Source organism: Carcharhinus amblyrhynchos, chromosome 18, assembly GCF_965287045.1.
Source record: "Carcharhinus amblyrhynchos chromosome 18, sCarAmb.v2.hapA, whole genome shotgun sequence".
NCBI lineage: Eukaryota > Metazoa > Chordata > Chondrichthyes > Carcharhiniformes > Carcharhinidae > Carcharhinus > Carcharhinus amblyrhynchos.
The window spans coordinates 54,684,599-54,712,570 of NC_137341.1; the positions used below are offsets into that span (position 1 = coordinate 54,684,599).

The 27,972-nt window shown below is 41.8% G+C and overlaps 1 protein-coding gene across 4 annotated transcripts in view; it reads right to left on the bottom strand.

The window, feature by feature from the left end:
- The window catches only part of smg1 (SMG1 nonsense mediated mRNA decay associated PI3K related kinase), a 165,610-nt gene that overhangs the window by 28,189 nt on the left and 109,449 nt on the right, over window positions 1-27,972 (bottom strand). For all 4 annotated transcript variants that reach the window (XM_080207048.1, XM_080207051.1, XM_080207050.1 and 1 more), the window contains 13 exons: window positions 27,604-27,797; window positions 25,419-25,591; window positions 24,323-24,602; window positions 21,910-22,182; window positions 21,071-21,305; window positions 20,748-20,974; window positions 16,698-16,854; window positions 15,565-15,754; window positions 13,916-14,385; window positions 12,802-12,942; window positions 10,689-10,841; window positions 8,450-8,629; window positions 3,606-3,833 (listed from right to left, as the gene is read on the bottom strand). In XM_080207048.1, coding sequence (XP_080063174.1) covers window positions 3,606-3,833; window positions 8,450-8,629; window positions 10,689-10,841; window positions 12,802-12,942; window positions 13,916-14,385; window positions 15,565-15,754; window positions 16,698-16,854; window positions 20,748-20,974; window positions 21,071-21,305; window positions 21,910-22,182; window positions 24,323-24,602; window positions 25,419-25,591; window positions 27,604-27,797 — 2,901 coding nt within the window. The remainder of the gene's footprint in view (window positions 1-3,605; window positions 3,834-8,449; window positions 8,630-10,688; window positions 10,842-12,801; window positions 12,943-13,915; window positions 14,386-15,564; window positions 15,755-16,697; window positions 16,855-20,747; window positions 20,975-21,070; window positions 21,306-21,909; window positions 22,183-24,322; window positions 24,603-25,418; window positions 25,592-27,603; window positions 27,798-27,972) is intronic.

Consider the following 27,972-nt stretch of genomic DNA (forward strand, 5'->3'; position numbering starts at 1 on the left):
CTCTTCAGACATTTGTACCTTTTTCCCGACAGTAGAAGGTGGAAGAGATGCGTGGGGTCCTTAATTACGCTGTCTGCTTTGCCGAGGGCAGTGGGAAGTGTAGACAGAATCAATAGATGGGAGGCTGGTTTGCGTGATGGACTGGGCTTCGTTCACGATGCATTGTAGTTTCCTGCAATCCCAGACAGAGCAGCAGCCATACCAAGCTGTGATACAACCAAAAAGAACGCTTTCCATGGTGCATCTGTAAAAGTTGATGAGTCATAGCTGACAGAACAAATTTTCTCAGCCTTCTGAGAAAGTAGAGGCGTTGGTGGGCTTTTTTAATTAGTGTTGGCACGGGAAGACCAGGACAGGTTGATGATGATCTGGACAGTAAAAACTTGAAACTCTCAACCCTTTCTACTTCATCCCCATTGCTGTAGACAGGGGCATGCTCTCCACTATGTTTCCTGAAGTCGATGACTATCTCCTTTGCTTTGTTGATAGAGGATTTTCTTCATACCAGTTCACCAGATTCTCACTTTCCTGTACTCCATCTCATCATTGTTTGAGATTTTTTCACAGGTGTACAAGTAGGAGGTTGAGCCTTGTGGGGCAGCAGTGTTGAGGGTAATCGTAGTGCCTATCCTTACTGATTGCGGTCTGCAGGTTAGGAAGTTCAGGATCCAGTCGCAGAGGGAGGAGCCAAGCTCCCGGTCTTGGAGTTTGGAGATTAGTTTTGTAGGAATAATGGTGTTGCAGGCTGAGCTGTGGTCAATAAATAGGAGTCTGACAAAGGTGTCTTTGTCATCTAGGTGTTACATAGAACACTACAGCACAAACAGGCCCTTCGGCCCACGAGTTGCGCCGATCACATCAACACCTATCTATAACCCCCAATCCCATAAAACCCCATATACTCATCCAGAAGTCTTTTAAAAGACCCCAGCGAGTTCGCCTCCACCACCACTGACGGCAGCCGATTCCACTCACTCACCACCCTCAGTGAAAAACTTACCCCTAACATCACTTCTGTACTTTCCTCCCCGCACCTTAAATCTGTGTCCTCTCGTAGCGACCATTTCAACCCGGGGAAGTAGCCTCTGAGAATCCACCCTATCCATTCCTCTCAACATTTTATAAACCTCTGTCAGGTCGCCTCTCAACCTTCGTCTCTCCAGGGAAAAGAGACCCAGCTCCCTCAACCTAACTTCATAAGGCATGCCTCCCAGTCCAGGCAACATCCTTGTAAATCTCCTCTGTACCAGAGGAGTGTTCCAGGGTTGAGTGCAGGGCCAGGGAAATGGTGTCTACCGCGGACGTGTTGCAGTGATAGGCGAACTGTAATGATCAAGGCAATCGATGCCAGAATTAACTCGTGCCACAACTAACCTTTCGAAGCACTTCATAATGAGGATATCAGAGCCACCAGAGGTAATCATTAAGGCATGCTGCCTGCCTTTTCTTTGAGCCAGGATGGTGGTAGTCTTCTTGAAGCAGGTAGGGATCTTAGTTTGTTGTAAAGAGAGGTTAAAGATGTCTACAGTACCTCCGTCAGCTGGCCGTGCAGGATCTGTGTGTGTGTCCAGGTACCTCATCTGGGCTAGAAGCTTTCCATGGGAAAGACAACACCTTCGAGAAGTCTGCTCTGACGTCTGCAATGGTGACCTCGGATACAGGTTTATCTGAAGCTTCCGGGATGGAGGGTGTGCTCTCGCTGACCTCTTGCTCAAAACGGGCGTAGAATGCATTGAAGTCATCGGGGAGGGGTGGTTTGGAGCTGGCAATTTTACCTGCCTTCATCTTGTAGCCTGTTATGTCTTGCAGACCTTGCCACGGTCAGCAGGGGTCCATGTGGCTAGCCAGGGACTCTAGCTTGGTCCGGTACTGTTTCTTGGCATCTTTGATGGATGTCCATAGATCATGTCTAGATTTCTTGTATAGGTCAGGGTCGCCTGACTTAAACGCCTCAGACCTGGACTTCAGCAAGCAGTGGATATCCCTGTTCACCCATGGTTTCCACATGGATTTGCTTCTTTGGCACACAGTCTTCTACACACTTAATGAAGTCAGTTACTGTAGTGGTGTACTTGTTCAAGTTGGTCGTTGAGATCTTAAATACTGACCAGCTTTTATGCAGTTTATTACAACAGCAAGTGTGGTGGTCAGGCCTTAATCATCGGAGAGACCCCATGTCAGTCCCCCAGATGCAAGAAGGAAGACCTCCCTTGATTAAGTTGGAGGGTGGAAAGGGCTGATATGGGATTCCTGGCCACTCATTAATGAATCAACAGACCCCCATTACCGCACAGCCCAATTAACCGGTGGCTGAGGGGTTAAAGAGAGGCAGAATTGGTTTGCCCATCCCAAGAAGGCTGCCCAGAAAAACCATGTTGGATTTGCCATCAGCCTCCCAGGAGGGGCCCCTTGGTATCAGCCACTCAGTGGCCCAAGCATTGGATAGAGTGGTTGTTAAAGTGCCCCCCCACCTCCCAACTCTTGCCTCCAAATTCCCATCTCCCTCTCCCACAATTGCTACCCTGCAGCTCCTATCCCATGGTCTAGGGTCCACCCACCACACTGGGCCTCAGATGAGTGCTATGCCACCAGCAGCATACTCTCCTGCAGATGGCCATGAAAAGTTGCTGGCTGATCACATGACTTCCACCGCCAGGAACCTCACCACGGGGAAGTCCCAAAGATGACCAATTAAGTGCCTGAAGGACACTTGATTCCATCCGGCCTCCCCCAAGAAACTAATGGAAGTTCCTCACAGGTTCTCCAAATGGTGGGTGAGAGCCCCATAGATCCAGCTAAATTCCAGTCTCAAACATCTGTACACTTTTGGGCAACGATCTGTTTACTCAGTTACAGGTTTGGAAGCTCCAAGCTTGTCCTTTGCACAAAGTTACAATTTTATCACCTGAAACTGCCATTCATTGTCAACTGCACCTAACCAGTTCCAGGAAACACTGGTCACATACTAAGCGGGAAGGGCACTTGTGATGTTTCATTATTTAAACGTTATTCAAATCGTTCAGGTGCAGGCTCGATGGGCCGAATGGCCTCCTTCTGCAGTATAGGGATTTTATGAGATGACTTTCCTCTCCAAGTTTCAAAATCAACAGTTAGGGAAAGAACGTCCAATTTCCCAAAGTCCACATTTGGCTGGTCATTCAGACAATCCGAGGGTTCCTGTACGAACCTTCTAGTGTGAACTTCCCTCACATTTATCACTTGTTGATTCTCTACTTTAAGGAGCCCCAGTCTCTAAATCGTCAGAGAAAGGATTTGTGGTGCCAACATCAACACCACTCAATCTGGAAGAGTTTCCTACGATCATGGAACCAAGGTCACACATGCTTAATCGTTATATTTTAACCATACGTTACCCCCACAGAACCAACTCACCATCTTAATATTTCTGCGAATTGATAGCAAGATACATTCTCAACTTTATTTCAAAAATGGAAACTATAAATACGATGAAAACTTAACAGATACAGCCGCTGGAAAGCCTTTTAGATTAAGCTGACAGCCGAGTAAAATGGCCAGCAGTCAATAACAGTGGAAATAAAATTCAGAAGGCAAACAAAAGGGAAAATGAGGAATGAAATCATTACCTTTGCCATTGCTTTGAGAAGGTGTTTAACATCTGCTAACAACTTGTTATGGCCAGTAAGCACAGTTTTAATATTATCCACCAGAGTCTGTATTGTTTCACAAACAGCTTCGATCTGTTGCTCCTTCTCAGACTGCACTGCCCTCTGGGTGGACATATCTTGAGTCAGTTGTTTGTGAGCAGAAGAAAGCCATTCAGAACTTCCTATTGGGTGTTCAAGACTGGTAGCCTGGAAGAAATAGGTGAATAATGCAGTGAAATTTGTTACTATGTATATTTGATTTTAATTACTAGAACTTCTGTTCCATTTCTGTTAGTAACTCATTCCAGAAGTGTAGCCTGTTATCATTAATCAACGCAGCAGTTATGAAGAGCTTTAGGTATCAATAGCTTGTCCCAAAGACAATAGCAGGTTATTTTAACTCTATGCTATGAAGTTTTGATCTTAATTCCAGATTTTCTGCTTGCTTGTTTGTTTTAAACAAAAATGGAACACAACCTGTCACGGTCAGGCTGAATGACTTATTTCGGTGTCTGATATCCCATGTAATAGGTTTGTAAATATTCTGCTTAGCTTGTAAATTTATATTTATAATCAACATTAAATACTCTTCAAGATGGCTGTAGAATTCCAGCTCTCAGTCCATTATTCTTTGATTACAGTAAGAACATAAGAATATAAGAAATAGGAACAGGAGTAGGCCATTAGCCCTTCGAGCCTGCCCCGCCATTCAATAAGATCATGGCTGATCTGTCTTGGCTCAGTTCCACATTCCCGCCCTCTCCCCATAACCCTTAATCCCCTCTCTTATCAAAAACCCATCAACCCGTGTCTTAAATATATTTAGCGAGGCAGCCTCCACCACTTCAAAGGGCAGAGAATTCCAGAGATTCACCACCCTTTGAGTGAAGAAGTTCTTCCTCAACTCCGTTCTAAACCGCCCCCTCTTTATCTTGAGGCTGTGCCCCCGCTTAAGTTGTGCGTGTGAGAAGTGCTCTTTTCAGTGCTGCTTTATTAGAGCATAAAACCGATACCGGCTATTGGTAAGAGTATGCAGTTTGAAATATATGCAAATTATTGATTTAAAACTCCTGTTTGACCCATGAGTCAGACTGTACACATCTGTCAGTTCAAAGATTAAAAAACTCATGCATCCCTCACCTACAGCCCAAGACTAGGTTAACACTGTTGCTTCACAGCACCAGAGACCTGGGTTTGATTCCCAGCTTGGGTCACTGCCTGAGAGTCTGTATTTTTTTGTGTCTGCATGAGTTTCCTCCGGGTGCTCCAGTTTCCTACCAAAGTCCAAAGATGTGCTGGTTAGTTTGACTGGTCATGCTAAATTGCCCCTTAGTGTCTGGGGGACTAGCAGGGTAAATAATGCGGTTACGCAGATAGGGGATGGGTGGGATTGTGGTCCATGCCGACTCGGTGGATCGAATGGCCTCCTCCTGCACCGCAGGGATTCTATGGAGACACGACTCCAAATTAGATCAAATCTCTTCTCTGCCCCCCCCCCCCCCCCACCCCCATTATCACTCATCACATAACTGGATAGAATCCCTACAGTGCAGAAGGTGGCCATTCAGCCCATTGAGTCTGCACCAACAACCCCATCTAGGCCTTATCCCCATAATCTCTCATATTTACCCATTAATCCCTCTAATCTACACATCTTGGGACACTAAGGGGCAATTTAGCATGGCCAAAGCACCTGGCCCAACATCTTTGGACTGTGGGGGGAGACCAGGATACCAGGAGGAAACCCACGCAGACACAGGGAGAACGTGCAAACTCCACACAGACACCCAAGCCAGGAATTGAACCCAGGTCCATGGAACTGAGGAGCAGCAGTGCTAAGCACTGTGCCACCCAAGGATGAAGCCTCTTTTCCCCCATTATTATAATCACTAGTCGCACAATATGCAGAGTCAGGGGACAAGTGGTAAAATGGATAGTTAACTGGTTTCAAGTCTAAAAATATAGAGAGTAAGACTACGTAGAGAAACAGGACTTCAAAGCAGGAGTAGGTAGTTCAGCCTTTTGAACCTGCTCTGCTGTTCAATAAGACCCTGTCTGATCTGATTGCGATTTCACTCCACATCCCTGTCTTTCCCCCCACATAATTTTGGAACTCCCCTAGATAAAGGACTGCAATGCTGAGTGATATTAGGCAGAAAGTAGGGTCTCAAAGGACCAGTGATGAAATTGCTGTTCTCCACAAGAATCAACAACACAACTTTAAGATGATTCCTTTTTGGGGAAATTAGTCTAGACTCAGAAGGTTTACAGCAAAAATGAAGTTATATTACTTGGGAAATAAGAATCTAAATGGGGTAGAGGAGCGAAGGAATCTGGAAATATAGAAATTACAAAGTAGTAACACAAGTTAATAAGATTATTCAAGGTGAGCTAACCAACAGTAGAGATTATTTCTAGAGGAATAAATTGAATAGTTGAGGGGTTCTGGTAAACTTGCATCAAACTTTTGTTGGACCACATTCAGGAGAATACTGTGTCCAGTTCGGGTCACTACAATCAGAAAGATAGAGAGGTAATGGACAGGGTGCAAAAAGATCCACAAAGGTGATTTTAGAGCTGAGGGGTTATACTCATCAGGAAATAATGATCAAAGAACAAAAGAACAATAAAGTACAGCACAGGAACAGGCCCTTCAGCCCTCCAAACCTGTACCAATCATGATGCCTTAACTAAACTTTCAGTCCTAACTTGGTCCATATCCCTCTATTCATGTACCCATCCAAAAACCTATTAAATGTTGCTAATGTGCCTGCTTCCACCACCTCCTCTGGCAGTGCATTTCAGGCACCCACCACTCTGCGTGAAAAACTTCCCCGCACATCTCCCTTAAACTTTTCCCCTCTCACCTTAAACCTGTGCCCCCTTGTAATTCACATTTCCACCCTTGGAAAAAGCCTCCAGCTATCCATCCTGTCTGTGTGTCTCATTATTTTAGACCTCCACCAGGTCTCCCCTTAACCTCCGTGTATCCAAAGAAAAGTTTTCAAGTCTTCCATCCTTGGAGGCAGAAGACTGAGGCATCTGCACAGAGTCTGTACTAAACCCTTTCATGATTTTACAGTTGACAGAATGCATCCACTTATGGAAAAGAGACTAGAGGCCAACATCATCAGATAGTCACCAAGAAATCAAACAAAGTTCACAAGGAACCTCTAATATCAGACTGGTGAGAACAAGGAATTTGCTACCAAAGAGAATAACAGGCAATTAGTACAGATATGTTCAAGGCGAAAAATAGATAGGCACGTAAAAGGAGAAAGAAGTAGAGAATTATAATGAGAGGAGTTAAATGACAGAAGACAGGAGAAGGCTTGAATGGAGCATGACTTGTTCGGCCAAATGGCCTGTTTCTGTGCTGCCTATTCTTTGTAACTCCAAGCATGCAGGAAGAGCAGAATGTTGTCGGTGAACATATCGAAGTACATCTCATAAGAACATAAGAACTAGGAGCAGGAGTAGGCCATCGGGCCCCTCCTGCCTGCTCTACCATTCAATAAGACCTTGGCTGATCTTTTTTGGACTCGGCTCCACTTACCCACCCGCTCACCATAACCCTTAATTCCTTTACTGTTCAAAAATTTGTGCATTAAAATGGCAAGCAACCAGGTGGTTAGGTTCCTGATTGTGCAAAATTAACACAATTTATAGCAAGTATGCCTGGGTTTGTTAACTGTATTTAAAGCAGTATCTGTGTCTAAGAGGACTGCTGCTTATTTAGAACTAAAATAGTGATGTTAGAAATTAAAGTTGGCAATTTTTTCACTCAGAGGGTGATGACTGTTGGGTAGTAGTAGAGGCAGGTACAATTTTGTCTTTTTGAAAGCATTTAGACAGTTACATGGGGAAAATGGGTATATAGAGAGATATGGGCCAAATGCAGGCAACTGGGACTAGCTTAATGGTAAAAATTGGACAGCTTGGACAAGTTGGGCTGAAGGGTCTGTTTCCATGCTGTAAACCTCTATCATTTTATTTTTTAACAATTGTTTAAGTATTAAACATTAAGTTGCTTCAACTTATTAACGTACTATTTAAGCTGTTATAAATAAAGCTTGTTTTGATAAAAAATCCCAAATTTGTTGGTGGAATCACTCCTGGAGTGAAGCTCCCTATTCCCACATTTGTGGCAAAAATAGAAAAATTGTTAGGGTCTAATTTGGCTTCATCATATATCTTGGGATTTGGACCCTAACACTGTTGCATGATATTGGTACAAAAGTCCTGCGCTAGTGTTGGTCACAAATCAACGCAAAGCCCTGATAGAGGTGAAGTGGAAGCAGGGTCAGAAGGCAAAAACATCATCTGGTTATCCCTCATTCACTGAGCAAGATGATGAAAATTGACAGAAGATGGCAGGTTAGCTGTTCATTTTCTCAGCCAAATATTGTGTTGTGGCAGGGGTGCAGAGGTTGAAGGCAGTTGGGAAACAGGAGGCAGTAGGAGAACAAATCGAAGAGGAATAATGGCAAATATCTGAAGTTACATTTTTAACAAATAGCAGCTTATGACTAAGGAGCAGCTTTTGAAAGTGTCTTAAAAGTGTGTTGTTTGTATGCTGAAATTTTGCAGTACTTGCTCAAATTACAATACATATTTCTCAACTGCACGAATACACTCTATTGGCCAATGAATATTATCACCAATTAGCTACTTCAGCAAGTTCCAACTGTAGTGCTTTTACTTACAGGGGTTTATGCAACACATGAAAACATTTGAAAAAGCTTAATTCAATAAAACCAATCACTTGTGAAGATGCACTGATCTACTCTGCAGTTACTGAAACAGAAAATTCACTAACTCACCAAGCGCTTCAGCAGGCGGAGTTCAAGGTCAGAGACTGAGCTGCTAAACTGTGATGCAAATGAACACATCTGTTGGCATCGCTTAATTAGGTCAAACAATGCAGCATCCAAACTCAAAGCTTCTGGAGTCCTGGTTCGCAAACTTTCAAAGTGAAGTATTGTGCTACAGAGGAAGGTCACCTGAAGTAATGAAAAACATTTTTAACAACGCTAAAGGGGGAATCCTTGCTTTTATTAAGCATATTTTTTTTTAAACACGAGTCTACTTTTGGAGACCTACATCACACATGCAAGTCAAAGGTGCAAAATCAAAGCCTACATGGTAGACTGGGTTCCAAGAACAAGTTTTATTTTAAAAGCCAAAAGAGAAAATGCTGGAAAATCTCAGCAGGTCTGGCAGCGTCAGTAAGGAGAGAAAAGAGCTGACATTTCAAGTCCCTGACCTTCTTTTGTCAAAGCTAAAAGGCATGGAAAGGAGGAGGTATTTATACTGCAGGGTGAGGGAATGAAAGATGAGTCATAGCCACAGAAACCAGGGGAAAAGACTGCTAATAGCTGTCCACAGAGAGTGTAACGGGTGTGAACGGCCAAATGACAGAGAAGCTAAAATGAAGATGACTTGGGTGTTGCTGGGGAGGGAGGGGAATGGTGGTGAAATTTAGAAAAGGGGAAATGAAGGGGGAGAAAAGGTAAGGAAAGAGGGAAAGAGTGGCGGGGGGGAGAAAAACAAAGACAAAAAAATAAAAAGGTAGAGAACAGTAAAAAAAAATTAAACAAAACAGAATGAAAACAAAGGGGTCACACTGGGGTACGGCAAATCATCTGAAGTTGAATTCAATGTTGAAACTGGAAGGCTGTAAAGTGCCTTGCTGGAAAATAAGACGCTGTTCCTCCAGTTTGCGTTGAGCTTCACTAGAATATTGCAACACCACCAGGTTTTAGTCCAACCTATTTATTTGATAATAGACTCACAAGCTTTCGGGGTTAGCCCCTTCGTCAGTCCAACGCCGGCATACCCACATCATATTGCAACAAGCCAAGGTCTGTGCGCAATCAGGGCCCTGACCTTCCGGTTGCTTGCCATTTTAATACACAATCCTGCTCCCATGTCCGTCCTTGGCCTGCTGTATTATTCCAGATTTTTATTTTAAAAAGGTGGAAAGAACTAAACACCAGATTCTCTAGTCTGTGTGTGTACATTGATTAACATCTCCACACACTTCCAACATCACTTTCCTCCACTGACTTCTTTTTTACGTCCATGCTTCTATTCCATTAGGATTAAAATGTCCTTTGGGGCTTTTGACTGCTGCTCCATAAAGAGTGGCACCACAGTCTATTAGGTGAGCTACTGACTGATACAAAAGATAGCCACTGTGGGCAAAGCTTTTTCCCCAAGAATGTAATATAAGGATCAAGCAGATTTTACACACATTCATCATCAGACAGTAGGAGACAATTATTTCTGGAGAAGTTGATTTAAAAAGTTGGTTTAGCAATTTGGTAAACCAGTAAGATTAATCCACTGATATCAATTTTTAAATTAAACATCACATTTTCAGCAAGGAATACTCAATATGATGAACTTGTGTGGGAAACAATCTTTTCTTTGATACACAAGAGTCACAGTAAAAAGAATTCACACTTTGGGTACAGCATGGGCATGTGATTGGTTAGATTGTAAGGAAAACTTCTAAAAAGCAAAAGTAATGGATATCAACTCCACAAGAGTTGGCTTTGTGGACAGTTGATGAGACATTAGTAATTTAGCATCCTTTTGTGCTGTTCTACTTGTAATCAGCTATCCTTTAATAAGGGAGCCTTAAATACCAGAAACCAAATCATCTCAGCAGTCTAGACTGGATTCAAATTTAGCCCCCAGAGATAAAAACAATAGTGTTGCTAACCCACTGCACTGGTTTTGAGTGAAAACTAAAAACATTAGCTTTGAGTCTTGCTGATAAGCTATAAACATCTGTAGAGCTGAACATGGGGAAAAAGGTAGCAACATCTAGGAAAAGTGTGCCCTTACAACATACACTGACATTATTTCTCAATGACACCTGCTGAGTCACTCAGTATATCCAAACATCACCTTAAAAATCAAACAAAATTTGTTTCTATGTCTATGCAATCCTTTCTTTACCTTTTTTTCCTTCGGTAACGAAAGGCATTCAGCAGAACATGCTGTGGATTATGACTATACGGATGAGTATTCGTCAAAGTTATTTATACGTACTTGGTTTGCTCGTTGACTTTCCTTAACCACCATATTCCTTCTCTCCGTGATAGTGGCCTCAAAATCTTGTAGAACGGGTGCCAAAGCAGGATTGGCCCCTCCAGCCCATTTCAAACGCTGCTCAATGCTGGCTTCCAATGCTGCCAGTTTCTCCTGTATGGTTAAAAAAATTGATTAGTTGGGCTAAAATAATGATAAACTCTTGATTATATTTATAGGATTATATATCTAGCAGCTGAGAAAATTACACACAGGGGGATGGAAATATGTTAGTGAAATTTAAAACAAATAAAAACAGAAAGCTTTTTAATTACTAAAACTGTGACACCGCCTCAAAATGCATCAAATAGCAGATTACAGTCTTTGTTAGCACAAAACATGAATAGAGAATGATTCATGTTGTTGAAGTTTTTCATCTTGTACTCAGAATAAATGCAAGAATGCCAAATTTCAATTGATACTAGCAATTTATATTACAGGCGAACAGCATGTTGATTGATCAAAACATTTTCATACAGGAAACAACAGGGAAGTATAGGCTTTGCAATTTCCCGGGTACTTTTACAAGTCGCAAGGCTTGAACATGTTCTGTTTGTTTGCGGATTACGCATTCTGCTTCTAGCAAGTGCAATTATCCATGTTCCAAGCTTGACTAATGCTCTTTAATTGGTTACAGTCATAGATTCATACAGTACAGAAGAGGTCCTTCAGCCCATCCAACAAAACTACACTAAATCTTCACTAATCCTACTTTCCAGCATTTAGCCCATAGTCTTGGCTATGATATTTCAAGTGCTCATCCAAGTACCTTTTAAAGGCTCACCTGAAGGAGCAGCACTCCGAAAGCTCGTGATACCAAATAAACCTGTTGGATTTTAGCCTGGTGTTGAGAGACTTCTTACTGTGCCCACCAAGTCCAACTCCAGCATCTCCACATCATTTTTAAAGATTGCGAGATTTCCCGCCTACATCATGACTACCCTTTCCAGGCAGTGCAATCCAGACTCCCACCGCCTAAAAAGATTTCTTCTCAGAATCTTTCTAAATCTCCTGTCCCTCACCTTAAAATAACGCCCTCTCTTTATTGACCCTTCAATTAAGGATATTAGCAGCTCCCCATCCACCCTGCGCAATCTTATAGAAACATACAAAATTACAGCACAAACCAGCCTTTCGGCCCACAAGTTGCACCGAACATGTCCCTACCTACTAGACATGCCTATAACCCTCTATCTTACCAAGTTCCACATGCTTATCCAAAAGTCTCTTAAAAGGCCCTATCGAATCTGCCTTCACCACCGTTGCCGGCAGTCGATTCCACGCACCCACCATCCTCTGAGTGAAAAACTTACCCCTGGCATCTCCTTTTGTACTTACTCCCCAGCACCCTAAACCTGTGTCCTCTTGTGACAAACCGTCAATCAGCTCCCACTCGGCCTTCTCTGCTCTAAGGGAGCAACTAGAGCCTATCCAGCTTCGCTTCATAATGCAAATGCTCCATTCCAGGCAACATCATGATGAATCACCCATGTACTGTGCAGTTAGTCTAGCTATTTGCACATTCAGGATTGCTTAACAAGTGCTTTCCAATTGTAGAATCACATCTAACAGACAACATTTTATTTGGGGCCTATAAATAGTGGATTTGTTATTCAGCCTATGGAATTTTGATCCATGGTGCCAGTCACTTTAGGAATTCTATCTTGCTTTCAGTGCAGCGACAAAACTCCACATCATTGGGTGTCACCCCTTTTATGTCAATTCAAGCAGCTCAACAATCTATGGCTTCTGTTGTGTTGAATTGGCTCTAATCAGACTACAGGCTAGATTTTGAAAGCGTATCCATGAGTAATGTTTTCCAAATTGTAAATAGATTCGCAATTACATGAGTCTAAGCATAGGAAAAGGTCGACACTGGCCAGCAATGCTGAAGACTCATGACTGTCCATACATACCAACATCTCAGTCCAGGCATAGCATAATTTCAAAATAATATCTAATACTGGTTACTTTAATCAGTTATTGATCCGTGCGGTACCAGTTACTCTTGAGAGTTCTATCTTGCTTGTGAAGAGAAAGGACAGAAAAGGAATTTGTACCGCAAATCATTTACCTGTACCGTAGCAACTGAAACCTCCAGCTGGCTAAGCGCATGTAATTTCTTTTTCATGTTGGATAGAATGCCTGAGCGAGGTGGAGGTGTAACTGTAGAAATGGGTTGAGTTCTATTTATAAGAATATCTTCATGTTGCCACTGTTGGGAGTGGATGGAATACTTTAGTCACAATAGATCAATTCAAAATACCATACCGCTGTTAGTGAAATCTGCCAGTTCACATCATTATGTAACATGTTTAACAAATATACAGAAAAGTGTTTCTAATGTTTAGTATTAAGAATGGTCTTACAATAAAGCTTTTATAAATGTAAAGCATGCAGCAGTAGAGCAATTACTCAATGCAATTCTTTACAAATGCAGAAATTGGCTCTACTCTAGAAATCTTTGAAAAAAATTTAGCTCACTGAACTACCCAATGATCTAACTTCAAATTAGCTTGAGGAATACTCCAAAGCTGTCTGTCATAGCACACGTTACAAACAGGAACTTAAGTTTCATAGGGTCAGATAATTCTGAAAAACTGAGGAATAGTTTCCATATTGGGTGCTGGCAGAGTAGTACAATGGGAAGGGAGGCACACTTGAACATCTCTAAGTCGGTGCCCAAACTGATGAGTCGTAACTGCCTCAAAATGGCAGTCAGATTGGTAATTTGGCAGTGATGGCCTTGCCAGGTTTGTGGTTTGAAGTGAAAAGGGCTGTCGATGGCGAGGGTAATCCCATGCAGGGATCGGTCTGGGTACTGAAAACAGTACACGGAAATTAGAAGAGGTTTTATTTCTTCTAACTTTTTCTGAGTAGCTCTTAGTGTAACTCTGGTGGAACCATCTGAAGCTAGCAATTTTAAATGGCTTTTTCAAATGGTTCACTGCGCAACACGATTGCCCAGAGAAAGTTAGCACTTCTGGACAATTGCTGTGCAAATGCTTAATGTCTGAAGGATTCCCCAATATATCTTTGGGGTTCTTATGTTCTCCCACAAATCCCACACTGGAGAGCCCTGAAGTCTATCTAAAATCTAAAGAGGACATACTTTGAACAAAAGGTATTAGTCTATACTTTGCTTTCCTTTTATACACAATTAGAACAAAGGTAGTGGAAGAGCTCACCTGAAACATTGCAATCTGTATTTGCACCCTCTGGAAACTGGTCTTACAAGATGCAATGTTTGTCTCTAACCTGCGAACCAGATCATGCTTCTTCCACGCAGTGTCATATGAGCTGGCTAGGACAGTGGCTCTGTTCATGACCAACTGTGAAAATCTGCCAACCTGAATATTGTGCTCCACTGCTTTCTTACAAAGGTCATCCACAGAAACTTTACTTTCAGCACCAAAGTCTTTGGCTTCCACCTGAGCAATAATATCCACACCAAGGGCACTGATATAACTGCAAAGAGTCAACCCAAGGGCTTGGGTTGGGAGACCAATCAAAAGTTGTCTTACAAAGTCTGCTGTAAAAGCCTTTATTGGTTTGGCCATTTGATCTTCACTGAAGCAGGAATTTCTGTACATGGATTTTACATTAACCATCGACACAGGTCCATTCAATGCACTAGGATCATCTAATGGAATAGCCCCTGGAGAATAAGACAAAATGTGCACATTATAGAGTTGGTACAGGTCTGAGGAGCAGGACAGGGCCATTTGACCCTTCAAGGCACAAAACTAGTTTCAAATATATTAAGATATATTTCAGCATATTCCCACAATTTAAAAAAATTGAAAGGGACTGAAATTAGTTTGAGACACAAAATACTTCATGGTACTTGTCATAGAGGTTTACAGCATGCAAACAGACCCTTCAGCCCAACTTGTCCACGCTGTCCTTTTTTTTTTTAAAATCCCTAAGCTAATTCCAATTGCCCACATTTGGCCCATATCCCTCTATACCCATCTTACCTATGTAACTGTTTAAATGCTTTTTAAAAGACAAAACTGTACCCGCCTCTACTACTACCTCTGGCAGCTTGTTCCAGACACTCACCACCCTCTGTGTGAACAAATTGCCCTTCTGGACACTTTTATATCTCTCCCCTCTCACCTTAAACCTGTGCCCTCTAGTTTTAGATTCCCCTACCTTTGGGAAAAGATATTGACTATCTAGCTGATCATTATTTTATAGACCTCTGTAAGATCACCCCTACAAAACAGACTGTACGTATTCCACCTGAGGAAACTTGCAAAGTTTAAGAAACTAGTGGACAAAAATGTCCAGCTGTAATGGCCTCATGATCTCTCTCAGGACCAAGAATGTCACGTATCAAATACAAGGTGCAGAAGCAAATCATTCAGATTTGGAGAGATATAATCCTGCCTTCAGTATAATGGCAACATGCACAACTAAAAGTCACGAACAGAAACTTTAGATGGGACAGTATAATCAAATAAAAAAGTAACTCTAGCCTTTTGCAAGAGTCATTTCAACTGAGTTAATGATTGTGCATGCTTAATTGAAAGTTGTCTAATTTAAAGCAAGGCAATTTTAAAAAAAACACTAAACTTTCATGACTTACTTATATTATTCAAAAAAAGGTCAATTCAAAAGAATCACAATTTAACAAAAAGCCTTGTGCAACAGAACACAGCCGTTCACTCCTGTCTGCAAGAACAGAGGAAGCGGTTTAATGACAGGACTCTGCCCCGCAAAGGGACACCATCCTTGTATCTGAAATGTGACGAGCTATTCTTTCACAAAGATTACGAAAGAACCATGAATCTTTATAAATGATTTAAGTCCAATAGCTCTTGACTATTACCTGATAACGTATGAGCAAAAGTGCCACAAAGTCTGAAAAATTCCTTGATGGTCTGCAGTCGTTTCAGGAAGAAGATTTCTTCCAGCACTAACCGGTGATTGTCATCATCGAAGAAATTGACCTGGGTGCTGCGAGCCTCTCTAATAATATCAATTTTCCGCCAAGCCAGTGGTACTTCCATCTTGTTCAACTACGACAACAACAACCATTTAACAGTTGGAAATAACAGATCAAAATAAACTATATTTGAGTTTAGGAGTCGGGAGGTAATGCTGCAACTTTATAAGACCCTTGTCAGGCCTCATTTGGAGTACTGTGCGCAGTTCTGGTCGCCTCACTATAGGAAAGACGTAGAAGCTATTGAAAGGGTACAGAGGAGATTTACAAGGATGTTGCCTGGACTGGGAGGCATGCCTTATGAAGTTAGGTTGAGGGAGCTGGGTCTCTTTTCCCTGGAGAGACGAAGGTTGAGAGGCGACCTGATAGAGGTTTATAAAACGTTGAGAGGAATGGATAGGGTGGATTCTCAGAGGCTATTTCCCCGGGTTGAAATGGTCGCTACGAGAGGACACGGATTTAAGGTGCGGGGAGGAAAGTACAGAAGTGATGTTAGGGGTAAGTTTTTCACTCAGAGGGTGGTGAGTGAGTGGAATCGGCTGCCGTCAGTGGTGGTGAAGGCGAACTCGCTGGGGTCTTTTAAAAGACTTCTGGATGAGTATATGGGGTTTTATGGGATTGGGGGTTATAGATAGGTGTTGATGTGATCGGCGCAACTCGTGGGCCGAAGGGCCTGTTTGTGCTGTAGTGTTCTATGTTCTATATTGTAGCTTAAACATCCTGTGCGCATGTGCAGAAAAAAGTTTAATGATTTAAATAACGCACCTTGAAATGGCCCATAATAAGTTAACATACACGCTTATTAAAATGGCTCAATTCACCTATAACTTGAGTACAAACATATGTACGAATACACATTTCCAATGTGGGAAAACTGCATCCGATACGCGCATGCACATCACTCCCATTCCTATACACGCACGCACACCGCTCCCACTCGTTTACGCGCATGCACACCATTCTCACTCCAAGTATTTTAGGCTATAAGGATTGGCTTAAATATGCAAACATATTACCTTTTCAATTAATAAACCAAATGCAATTTCCACTTGGGCAAACATTCCATCAAAAGCGACAAGTAACATCTGGCCAGCTGACATTTTTGGTGTCTCTTCCACTGAACCGTCTACACTTCTTGGCTGAATTAACTCAGTGTACTGAGCACGCAACATCCTGTAAGAATTAAACACAGTAACTATGAAAAATCTGCAGGAATAAGCTTGCATGTCTGCAGACAAAAATTGCACCCTGTCAAAGCAGCTAATTTTCATCCTCTTTGCAGTAAATATGAAATAATCAATTATAGGAATCTTCTTTTTCTTGGAATGCATCAGCCTTCAGAAACCTTTTGTCTGAGATTTTGTGGGATTTTATGCTAGAAGTTGTGATAATCTGAAAGCGTGGTGCCCTCTAGGGGAATCTGGGGCCTGTTTGAGCAGAGCAAGAAACTGCATCGCTTTCACAAATCAAACTGCAATATCCTTGCTGAGGTAAGGAGTCTAAACCAGGAAGTGAAAGTTAGAACAGTTTGTGCAATGCAATGTGCAGAAATTTGAGGAAGTGCAAACCAAAATAACTTCAATTTCTGAAAAATCTTCAAACATGTTTAAAATCCGAGGGAATGTGGCACAACCTTGAAGTACAGTTTAATTTTCAGTGCCAGAGGGATTGTTTTGCAATAATTAAGACTTGTCAATATTCCCTCTAAATATTTCGTACTGCACAGCGTACTATCGCCTCTGAACACTACTTTGAGTCCACGAACAGTTTATATCTTAACAATTACTAAACACAAAGTTACGAGCAGTGTGTTTCTTTTGGCAGGCCAGATTATTCATAGAATCACTACATTACAGGAGGAGGCCATTTGACCCATTGAGTTTGTACGATCCACAATCCCAACCAGGCCCTATTCCCATAACGCCACACATTTACCCTGCTAATCCTCCTGACACTAAGGGTCAATTTAGCATGGCCAATGCACCTAACACGCACATCTGGATTGTGGGAGGAAATTGGAGCATCCCCAAGCAGACACAGGGAGAAAGTGCAAACTCCACACAAACCTGAGGCTGGAATTGAACTTGGGTCCCCGGTGCTGTGAGGCAGCAGGGCTAACCACTGTGCCACTTTGCTGCCTAATTATTATTTCCAGATTACCGCACAGCTATGCAGATGTGCGATTTAGAGGGAACATCGCTCGTCATCCCATCAAAAGTTTACCTACACTTAAATGGTGAAGCTCTATTTTCTGTGGCAAGTCCAGGACTAATCTAATTCCTAGTTTAGCAACTTTATGTCCATCATGTGTGACAATGCTATTTTCTTGGTAAGATACTGTTATAATGAAGCTTTCAGAGTCAGAAACCCCATCAGCAATTGAGAGGGTGCAGAGGAGATTTACAAGGACATTGCCTGGATAGGGAGGCATGCCTTACGAGGATAGGTTGAGGGAGCTCGGTCTTTTCTCCCTGGAGAGATGAAGATTGAGAGGCGACCTGATAGAGCTTGATAAAACATTGAGAGGAATAGATAGGGTGGATTCTCGGAGGCTATTTCCCAGGGCTGAAATGGTCGCTACGAGAGGACACAGGTTTAAAGTGCTGGGACGCAGGTACAGAGGAGATGTCAGGGGTAAGTTTTTCACTCAGAGGGTGGTGAGTGAGTGGAATCGGCTGCCGTCGGTGGTGGTACAGGTGAACTCGTTGGAGTCTTTTAAAAGACTTCTGGATGAGTACATGGGATTTAATGGGATTGAGAGATATAGATAGGCCTGGTAGGTACGGATATGATGACATAAGACACAGAAAACAAGTTAGAACATAGAACATTACAGCGCAGAACAGGCCCTTCGGCCCACGATGTTGCGCCGACCAGTTAAAAAACAATGACCCACTAATCTAAACCAATCCCTTTTCGTCCATAAACCTATCCACGGATCTCTTAAACGCCCCCAAACTAGGCGCATTTACAACTGCAGCAGGCAGGGCATTCCAATCCCTCACCACCCTCTGGGTGAAGAACCTACCCCTGACATCCATCCTATAACTACCCCCCCTTAATTTAAAGCCATGCCCTATAACCTGCTTAAAAGCAGGAGGCTCTTGACTTATGTATAAAGCTCAGTTAGATATTTGGAAAAACAAGTTAGATTAAGGTTGTATTTATTTGTGCCATAACACCAGAGGGAGCACTTCCTGCACATGCATAGAAAGTGTCAGCCACAGAAAGTGAAAGATGCTTTTAAGTGCAGCTGGTGATTAGAACTCATTATCTTTTTGCAAATAGACAGATCCTCAAATAAGTTTAGATGCAAACTGAAACCTGCAATTCTGGAGCAAATCAAAACATAATCGTGTTAGGATTGACTGTTCCCAAAACGTTCTGCTTTCTGTCAGTCCTATGATTAAAATTCTCATTTAGAAATACTTCAGGGTATTGCTTCATTAATATAACCTTTTGCAACGGCTATCAGCTGGACTTTCAGAAATATCAAACTGTTTGGGCTTATTCCATCTTGAATATTTTATTGCCATTTCCTATTTTCCACAAATAAATACATCCTTTGGTGTCGGGCTCTCCCGGGAAGCCTGTGTCCAAGCTCTAGAATTCTTGCACTTGCCACAAGGACCTTGACCCACCACAAATTCTCAGTTGTTTGAAAAAATATATAAAACGTGTCCAAAGTGGGCCTTGATGCAATGATCTGGGGGATTAAAAACCTCATTAACTGCTAGTCAGGCTGAGGAACTGCAACTTGTGTAACGTTGATGCTCATGCTGACCAAAAAGGTGTCAGTATCAGTCAAACACTCACCGGCTGCCACAGTGCAGGCCGAGTGCTCATGCTGACACCATCAGGGTGTTGGTGATAAACAAGTAATAAAACAACACACAATAGCAAACCCAAGAGAACACAAACAGACACCTGCATCTTCAGGGTTGAAGTTAATACTGGAGGAACACCAGGATGGATTCTGAAACCACCCACTGTGTTCTGACAAAAGGCTCAAAGTCAAACATCAACATGCTCATCCTACTTCAGAAACCAACAGACCGTTCCCACATGCCTAATGCTGCTACTGCAAAGAGAAATTCAACAGTTAGCCAAAGTTTTAAGTTAGAATTAATATTTAGCCCAAATACTAGTAATGCAAGTTACTGCTTCTGAAGGTTCTGTTGAGTTTGATTGGAAGAGTGCTGGAGGTCAAAAGACAGTGCGGTTCAATGGGAGTTGGAAAAGAGGGTTACAAGTAGCATCCTAATAAATCTTTTCTGCACTTGTTCCAGTTTAATTGTCAAGAATATTTTTTCTCAACACTGGATAAGGTTCTTGATCCAAATGCAATCGGCCTTTCGATCCAGTTTGACATCTTGTTGAAACGATACTCCATGGAATGTATCACAGGAAACTACCAACAGTTTACTCGGATCAAAAATGTACGAGTCATGTTGATGACTGTAAGGTTTGCTTTACTTTAGCAAAAATCTCTTTCTGCATCTCCCTCCATCATTGATGCTTTTTCAGAAGTTGGGGTAATGGGGTCAGAGTCACGGACACATTTTTCAGAAATCTCCCATAATAGTTGGCAAAACAAAAGGTCGTTTTGTATAAAAAGTATAATCTCAGAACTGGGTTCTGTAAACATGCTGAAGAGAAATTCAGAGATGGTAGAACAAAGTGACAGGATGCAAAAAAGAACATCTTCATGAATGTTTTCTTGATAGTACAATTTTAAACAAGTAACATGTCATTTCTTTGGAAAATTCAAACACCAAGACCACCAAGTAATGTCATACTAATTGAACATTCCTGCTGCAGAATGTACAAATCACTCAAAATGTATCAGTGCTATAGTTAACAACAGCTAACAGCACAGACCATGAGTCTCACTTCAAGTTAAAAACCTGCCACGTTAAAAGCAGCTTGGCAAATTTCAACTGGGAAAATGAAACTGGATGTGCTACACAACAGTGGTCTGTTGCACTGTTGAATATAATTCATGGCTTCTTCTGGTAGAAGTAAAACATGTGCATGTGGAATACATTAAGCAATGATTTATTTACCTGGTGACATCAATATAATGGGCATTGGTCTCCTCCTCCATGCCCATTGCAGCATTTCTCAGATAAGCCTGCAGAGAGTCTATGAGCATTTGCAAAGAAACTCCATCAGTTGTCTGTTCGATAATATTATCCAGTTCATTAAGCATGTTCTGCAAAGTATTTTCTCCTTTCATCATACATCTAAGGGCTTCTGGAAAGATAATCTGTCTGAAGTTGGTGTTTAGTTCCTGTTGAAAATCATATCCAGTGTTAGCAAAAGGTGAGTGATATTAATCATGTTATCAGAATACTGACATCTAAAACATTTCCCTTACTACACTAACCTGCAGAGAAGTGTATACTCCATTAGCTAAGTACACTGCTTCCGATGCTTCCACTGGGTTTGGGATGTCAAGATCCTGTGGGACTAGTTGGCACTGCTCAAGAAGTTGCACAAGACAAGTAACATTACCACTCATACTACACAGCTCCTCCAAAAACCAAGCTCCATCTCTGGAAGTCAGATCAACCAGCTGTTCCCCAGCACTGGACGCAGCTCCTTCCATCATAAGGTTCCGCCTGCAACATAATGGAAAGTTAAGAGCTGCATATGCTAGCTATCAAATTATTCACAACTGCCTCAAACCTCCATTTTAATCTAAATTACTATGTACGAAATAGAACATAGAACAGTACAGCACAGGAACAGGCCCTTTGGCCCATTACAGCACAGGAACAGGCCAAGCCTTTTGGCCCACAATGTTATGCCGAACATGACGCCAAATTAAACTAATCCCTTCTGCCTGCCCTTGGTCCATATCCTCTATTCCTTGCATATTCATGTGCTTATCTAAAAGCCCCCTAAACACCCCTATTGTATTAGCCTACGCCACCAACCCTGGCAGATGTCCAAGCTACAGTGACATCAGCCACAATTCTGCTTTCAAAGAAGTTCAAAGCATCAGGCACTCAAACCAATCTGTTCATTATTTTTGTCTGAAACCAGTTTTCCCTCCTTAGAAAGTAGAGTATTTGATAAAATAATTCAACAAATTCGGATGAAGACCATTAAAACAATCAGGAAACGTATCAAAAAAGGCAATTCATGTTTGACCAATTGTTAAGATAAACTATTATTTCTGCAGGGTCTTCACTTGCTGCAGCTATGAAAGATAGACTGTACCTTGTCAATGTGCAAAGGGCTGAGATTATGACACTAGCAAGGCTTAAGGAGCCCTCATCGCCATTCTCCAGAAGAAAAACTTTTATGCAGCGTTCAATTTCCTTCAATTGTTCTTCACAAACAGGGAGAGTTACAGATTCCTGCTTCAGACGCTCAACCTGTCTGATTAACCGACTGTTAACATCTGCTGCAAAATGCTGAAGTGTCATCTCTGTAGCAGTTATAAACTGACAAACTGTTGGGGGCTGTTGGGGAGCATATTGTATCTCATACCTGGAAAAAAAGCACATCAATATATCAATTCACACATATTAAAGACATAGAATCAGAGAATTCCTACAGTGCAGAAGGAGGTCATTCAGCCCATCGAGCTTGCACTGACCATAAATCCACTCAGCCCTATCTCTGCAACCCCATGTACTTACTCCACTAATCTCTCTGACAGTAAGGATCAATTTTGCAAACCCAACCTGCACACCTTTGGACTGTGGGAGGAAACCGGGTCACCCAGAGGAAACCCACGCAACCACAGGAAGAATGTGCAAACTCCACATAGACAGTGACCCAAGCTGGGAATTGAACCTGGGTCCCTGGCACTGTGAGGTAGCAGTGCTAACCACTGTGCCCATGTTGCCATTTCTACAGGTAGCTTTATAACAAACATATCATATCTTACTAGTTCACTGCCTAAAATTACCTTGCACTCAATTCACTTTTCAAGTCAAATTCTATTCTTCAGAAAGAGATTTATAATCAAGTCAATCATTGCGATCAGGTGCTATGAAATATAATTATGCCTCTTGCACCAATACGCTTTCAAGGACATTTTTATCTGGAATTGGGGCCCAAAATTTCTCTTTTAAATGACATCAAACCTATTCTTCTGCACAGTGAGCAGCAAAAGGATTTTCCTATGATGTAGAAGAGACACATCTCCAAGTTTGGTGATGGCATAAAGGTTGGTGGTCAAGTAAATGGTGTAGGCAGGAACATCAAGTTGCAAAGAAACATTGATAGATTGTGTGTACAGGCAAAGCCGAGGCAGATGCACTTCAAGGTAGCTGGATATGAGGCATTCTATTCTGGGCCAAAGGAGGATAGATCCAAATATTCCTTAAATAATGAATAACTGGGGAACAGTGGAGGTTCAGGCATCTATACGCACAGATCCTTAAGATGCAGTGGTCAGGTACAACATTTTTTTTTCGAAAAGGCTAGTGAAATGTTGGCCTTTATATGGAGAGCGCTAGAGCACAAAGGACAATTTTCTACAGCAATATAAAGCTGAGAGCGCACATTTAAAGCAGTGTACATAATTCTGGGCAACCCATTGTAGCAAAGGATATAGTGAACATGGAAGGATGCAGTGCCGTCATCAGACCTCTATGGGTTAATTATTTGGGCAGGTGGGGGGAGGATTAGTGGTAGAATCTAGGAGCAGGGAACGTAGCCTTAAAGTTAGAACCAGGCCATTGTGAAAGGAGGTTAAGAAACACATCTTCACAGGAACGGGTGGTGGAAGCAAGGAATTCTCTCCCTCAGAATGGTAGCTCAATTAATAATTTAAAATCGGAGATCAATAGATTTTTGCAAGTAAAGGACATGAAGGGATATGGAGGAAAGGAGGGTGGATGGAGGTAGGATAGAGATCAGCCATGATCTCACTTAACAGTGGAACAGGTTTGAGGGACTGAACAGCCTATTCCCCTACAAGAAAAAAAACCATACTATTTTTGTCTTGGGACATAACAGAAGAACATCAAATGATTACAAGTCTTCATGCCTCCCTCTTGCCCTTGCATAAAACCATTTGGACATCCATTTAGATTTAGTTTGCCAGGGACTGATAGCCCTCCAAAACCTTTGAATGGCCATAAACTTGAGTGTCAGTATTTTTGAGCTTAGGATTTTACAACCATATCTCTTCGGTCTTCACTTAATCACTGGATAGTCAAAAGGATCGGGCGCCAATGCTGATCTTCCCTTTAACTCAGAAGCTAACATTAGAACATAACAGCGCAGAACAGGCCCTTCGGCCCACAATGTTGCGCCGACCAGTTAAAAAACAATGAACCTCTAACCTAAACCAAACCCTTTCCATCCATAAACCTATCCACGGATCTCTTAAACGCCCCCAAAACTAGGCGCATTTACAACTGCAGCAGGCAGGGCATTCCAATCCCTCACCACCCTCTGGGTAAAGAACCTACCCCTGACATCCGTCCTATAACTACCACCCCTTAATTTAAAGCTATAAAGCTATTAAGATTCTATTTACAAATCCACTGAGGTCCCCTAATTCAGCACAGAAAATTTTATCCTGCCCATGCTGACTGGCCACAATCGTTTAATTTACTAGCAAGTTCAATTCAACTTCCATTTAACTTGAGTCCACAATTCACATTATACTCACTTTCTGTACAGTTCCTGACAGTGTTCCACTGTCATGTCACAAATCAGTTCTTCCATCCACGTTTTCCACTGTTCCATCCTATGTTTCTGGAAAACAGCCTTTGGGTACTGCAGAGCTACAGCAGCGTAACTGTGGAGCTGTTCCAGGCAGCCGCGCAAAATGGTCCGACGCTGCTGCAACAGTGCACCGACCTCGCCTTCTAACTGTTCACACTGACTGATCAGGTGTGCCTGGCCTGCATTCTGGAGGAATGTTGTAGCTGGCACGTAGCTTGGAGCCCCTAGATTTAAATAAGGGAAGAAAATGCTCAAACCAGAAAGACTGTTACTATTAACATAGAAATTAGAAGCAAGAGTAGGCCATTCGGCCCCTTTGATCCTGCTCCAGAATTCATTTTGATTATGGCTGATCATCAAATTCAATATCCTGATCCCACCCCCTTCCCCCACTTATCCATTGATCCCTTTGCCCCAAGACCTGTAACTAATTTCTTCTTGAAATCAGACAATGTTTTGGTCTTAACTTTAATTGTTAAATGCAGAGGAAGCTTAAAACATTCCTTCATTTATAAAATGCCATTGTTTAAATTTTTATATTTTGAACATTTGGGAAAATAATTTCCAATCAGCACCGGTCTAGTTTTTACTTCAGTTCCCCAATAGGTAACGCTGAATGTAAACAGCATTGAACTCAAATGTCTGTTCACATTACATGCTGTCGAGGAAATTGAATTAAGCGGGTGCTAAAGTGCTTAGGAAGTGTCCTCAGTTGAACCACATGCAACACATCAACTAGTTAGAAAAGAAAATCCCATTTTACTGGCATCAAAAACATAAACAGCAGTTCCGTCACCAATGCCAAGCTGACCACAAACTGGCTGAGGAAAGTTCCCAATGCACTCACTTTCTTAAATGGAAATAAGAGGAGTTTTAAAGACAGCGTTTGGGCTTACACAATGAGAATTAATCCTGGGCATCTTATTCCATAATACAAAACTTTAGTCTACTCTAGACAACGAGGACCTTCATTTGAAATGTGTAATTTCTGCGAAGCTACAGTAACCCAATGTTGAAGTGCGTCTGTAAATGGCCATTACCTAGGTCCAGTGGGGTACTGATATCCTGAAGCAGGCTTGCAAGCTGTGTAGCTTCCAGACTTGAAAAAGCAGCCTGATATTGTGCAATCCACTGTTCAAAATCATTCAGCTTCACTTGAATAGCATCCTGTACAGCCAGCTGCTGAGTCTGGAGTTGGGTATGTTCTGAATATCTAAATAAAAGATAGACAGCTGTAGTACAGATAGCATTCACTCATTTCAGTGATTCTGCTCAGAAGACAAGAGAACATCCAACTGAATGCGGCCTTAACTAACAGGGCAACCTTGAGGCATTACAAAAATGTTAATCATTTTCCTGCGAAATTGTATTTCCTCATTTTCACCTTTTGTTGTCTGCACCCTTCCCATTGCACAATGATGTAAAGAATTCAAGGGGATTTTTTTTTCAGAAATTGGTGCATGGAACATCAACGTAAAGAGCAGCATTTATTGCCCATCCCCAGATGTCCTCAAAAAGGTGGTGTGCCGTTGCATCGAGTATAACTTGGTGATTTCAGAGGATATTAAGAGTTAATCACATTGCTGTGGGTCTGAATTCACATGCAGGTTAAATGGGGAAGGAACATCAGATTTCCTTCCCTATAGTACATTAGTGAACCAGATGTGTTTTTAAACAGTCTAGGAGTTTTACAGTCACCATTACTGAGGCTAGTTTTTTTGATATCACAAATTCATGTTACTGAATTTAAAATCCACAGCTTGAGATTTGGACTTGTGTCTTCTGATCTTTAATCCAGGTTTCTGGATTACCAGTCCTGTAACAGTACTATGCTTCTGTGCCCCTATGCGGGTATCACATCCTCTGGCGTATAATGTCTTTAAAATGGACAGGGTCAATATGCAGCAATACCACCTTTACAGTACAGTAGCTGGCAGCTCACTATGAGCATGGCACCTAAAGTGGACCCAATCATAAGGCAGCAACATCTCGAGGGAGAACAGCAATAGGAGAAAAAGAAAAACTTACTTCATTAAAACGGTGTTCAGTGGAAGCATCTGTACAGTGCTAACTACTACGCCACTGTACTGCCCAAAACTGGAAAAAATTAAAGACGTAACAGGTTTTAAGTACAGAGGGGAGAGAAGACCATGAAGTCCATGGACTTTTCCAGCTCTGGGCGATATGGTGGCACAACGGTTAGCACTGTTGCATCTCAGCACCAGAGACTCAGGTTCGATTCCAGCCTCGGGTCACTGTCTGTGTGGAGTCTACACATTCTCCCTGTGTATATGTGGATTTCTTCTGGGTATTCCGGTTTCCTCCCACAGACCAAAGATGTGCAGGCTAGGTGAGTTGGCCATGTTAAATTGCCCCTTAGTGTCCCAAGATGTGAAAGGTTAGATGGATTAACCACGGTAAATGTGTGGGATTATGGGGAGGGGGCCTCGGTCAGAGAGTTGGGTTGGATTCAATGGGCTGAATGGCCTCCTTCTGCACTATAGGGATTCCATGACGAAAGGTCATCTACCTTAATTCATTCTCTCCACAGTTGCTGTTTTACCCAAATATTTTCAGCATTTTCTATTTTAATTTCATGACAACCAAGGCATTTTGCCAAAAACAATCTTTGAAATAGTGATGTAACTTGAGACAGATTTAAAAAAAGCTCAAATTTCTAAAGAAAAGCTGTGAACTAATGAAATAATTTTTCCATTTTATGTATTCTTCCTATTTAGTCACTAACTACAAGAAATATTTCCCCAGATTCTAAAGCTGTGCTTCAAGTTAAAACTTTCACTTCTTATTCACCTACCCAGGAGGGATATAAAAATTATTCATTCTATCTATTGGAACATGAAGGGACTAACTCCACCAGTATGCAAGATTAAGAATGACCGATTCTGAGATCAAGCTCACTCTAGTCATGTTGGGGTTATCCTTAGCACTTTGAAACGATTCTCAGCATCAGAGAACCATCAGCAAGTTTCCTAATCAGTGAAAAGTTAGTTTTTAAGTTTAATAAACTAGTAACTCAGCAACATTACAAAAAAACATGTAAATTCCACCTGCGTACGGTAAACTCAGCTTAGATTTTATACCCTTTTTATGATGGTAAAGTTGGAGACTCAAAAATACAGAAAATCTTTCAATTGACAGAATTGGCACAATGGTTAAATTTAAAATAAAAATCTTTATCACATTTTCTTGCTGCAAAATGCTTACCTTTGTTCCAATGTGTGAGCTGGGTGGTCAGAAATATCAACAGCTCCTTCCAGAAATTCTATTTCCTCCAGCAATTTACCCTGCAGTTTCTCCACTTTTGTCAACTGTTCTTGGAGATTCAGATAATCCTCCAGACTCGTATCAAGTTTAGGAATAACGGCCAGCATGTCATCCCTGTTCTTAAACCAGGTCACCTTTGCGAGAGGGATGAGGGGAGGAAATAAAAATTCAAACGTTAAGGAAACAAATCATTCAGTTCACAGTCTGAGGTTGAAACAAATATAGTTATCTCCTTTTGAATTTAGTTTGTGAATCTAAAACCTAGGCCTTTGTGCATAAAACATTGCTGAAACCTTCAGTTTGAAAGCA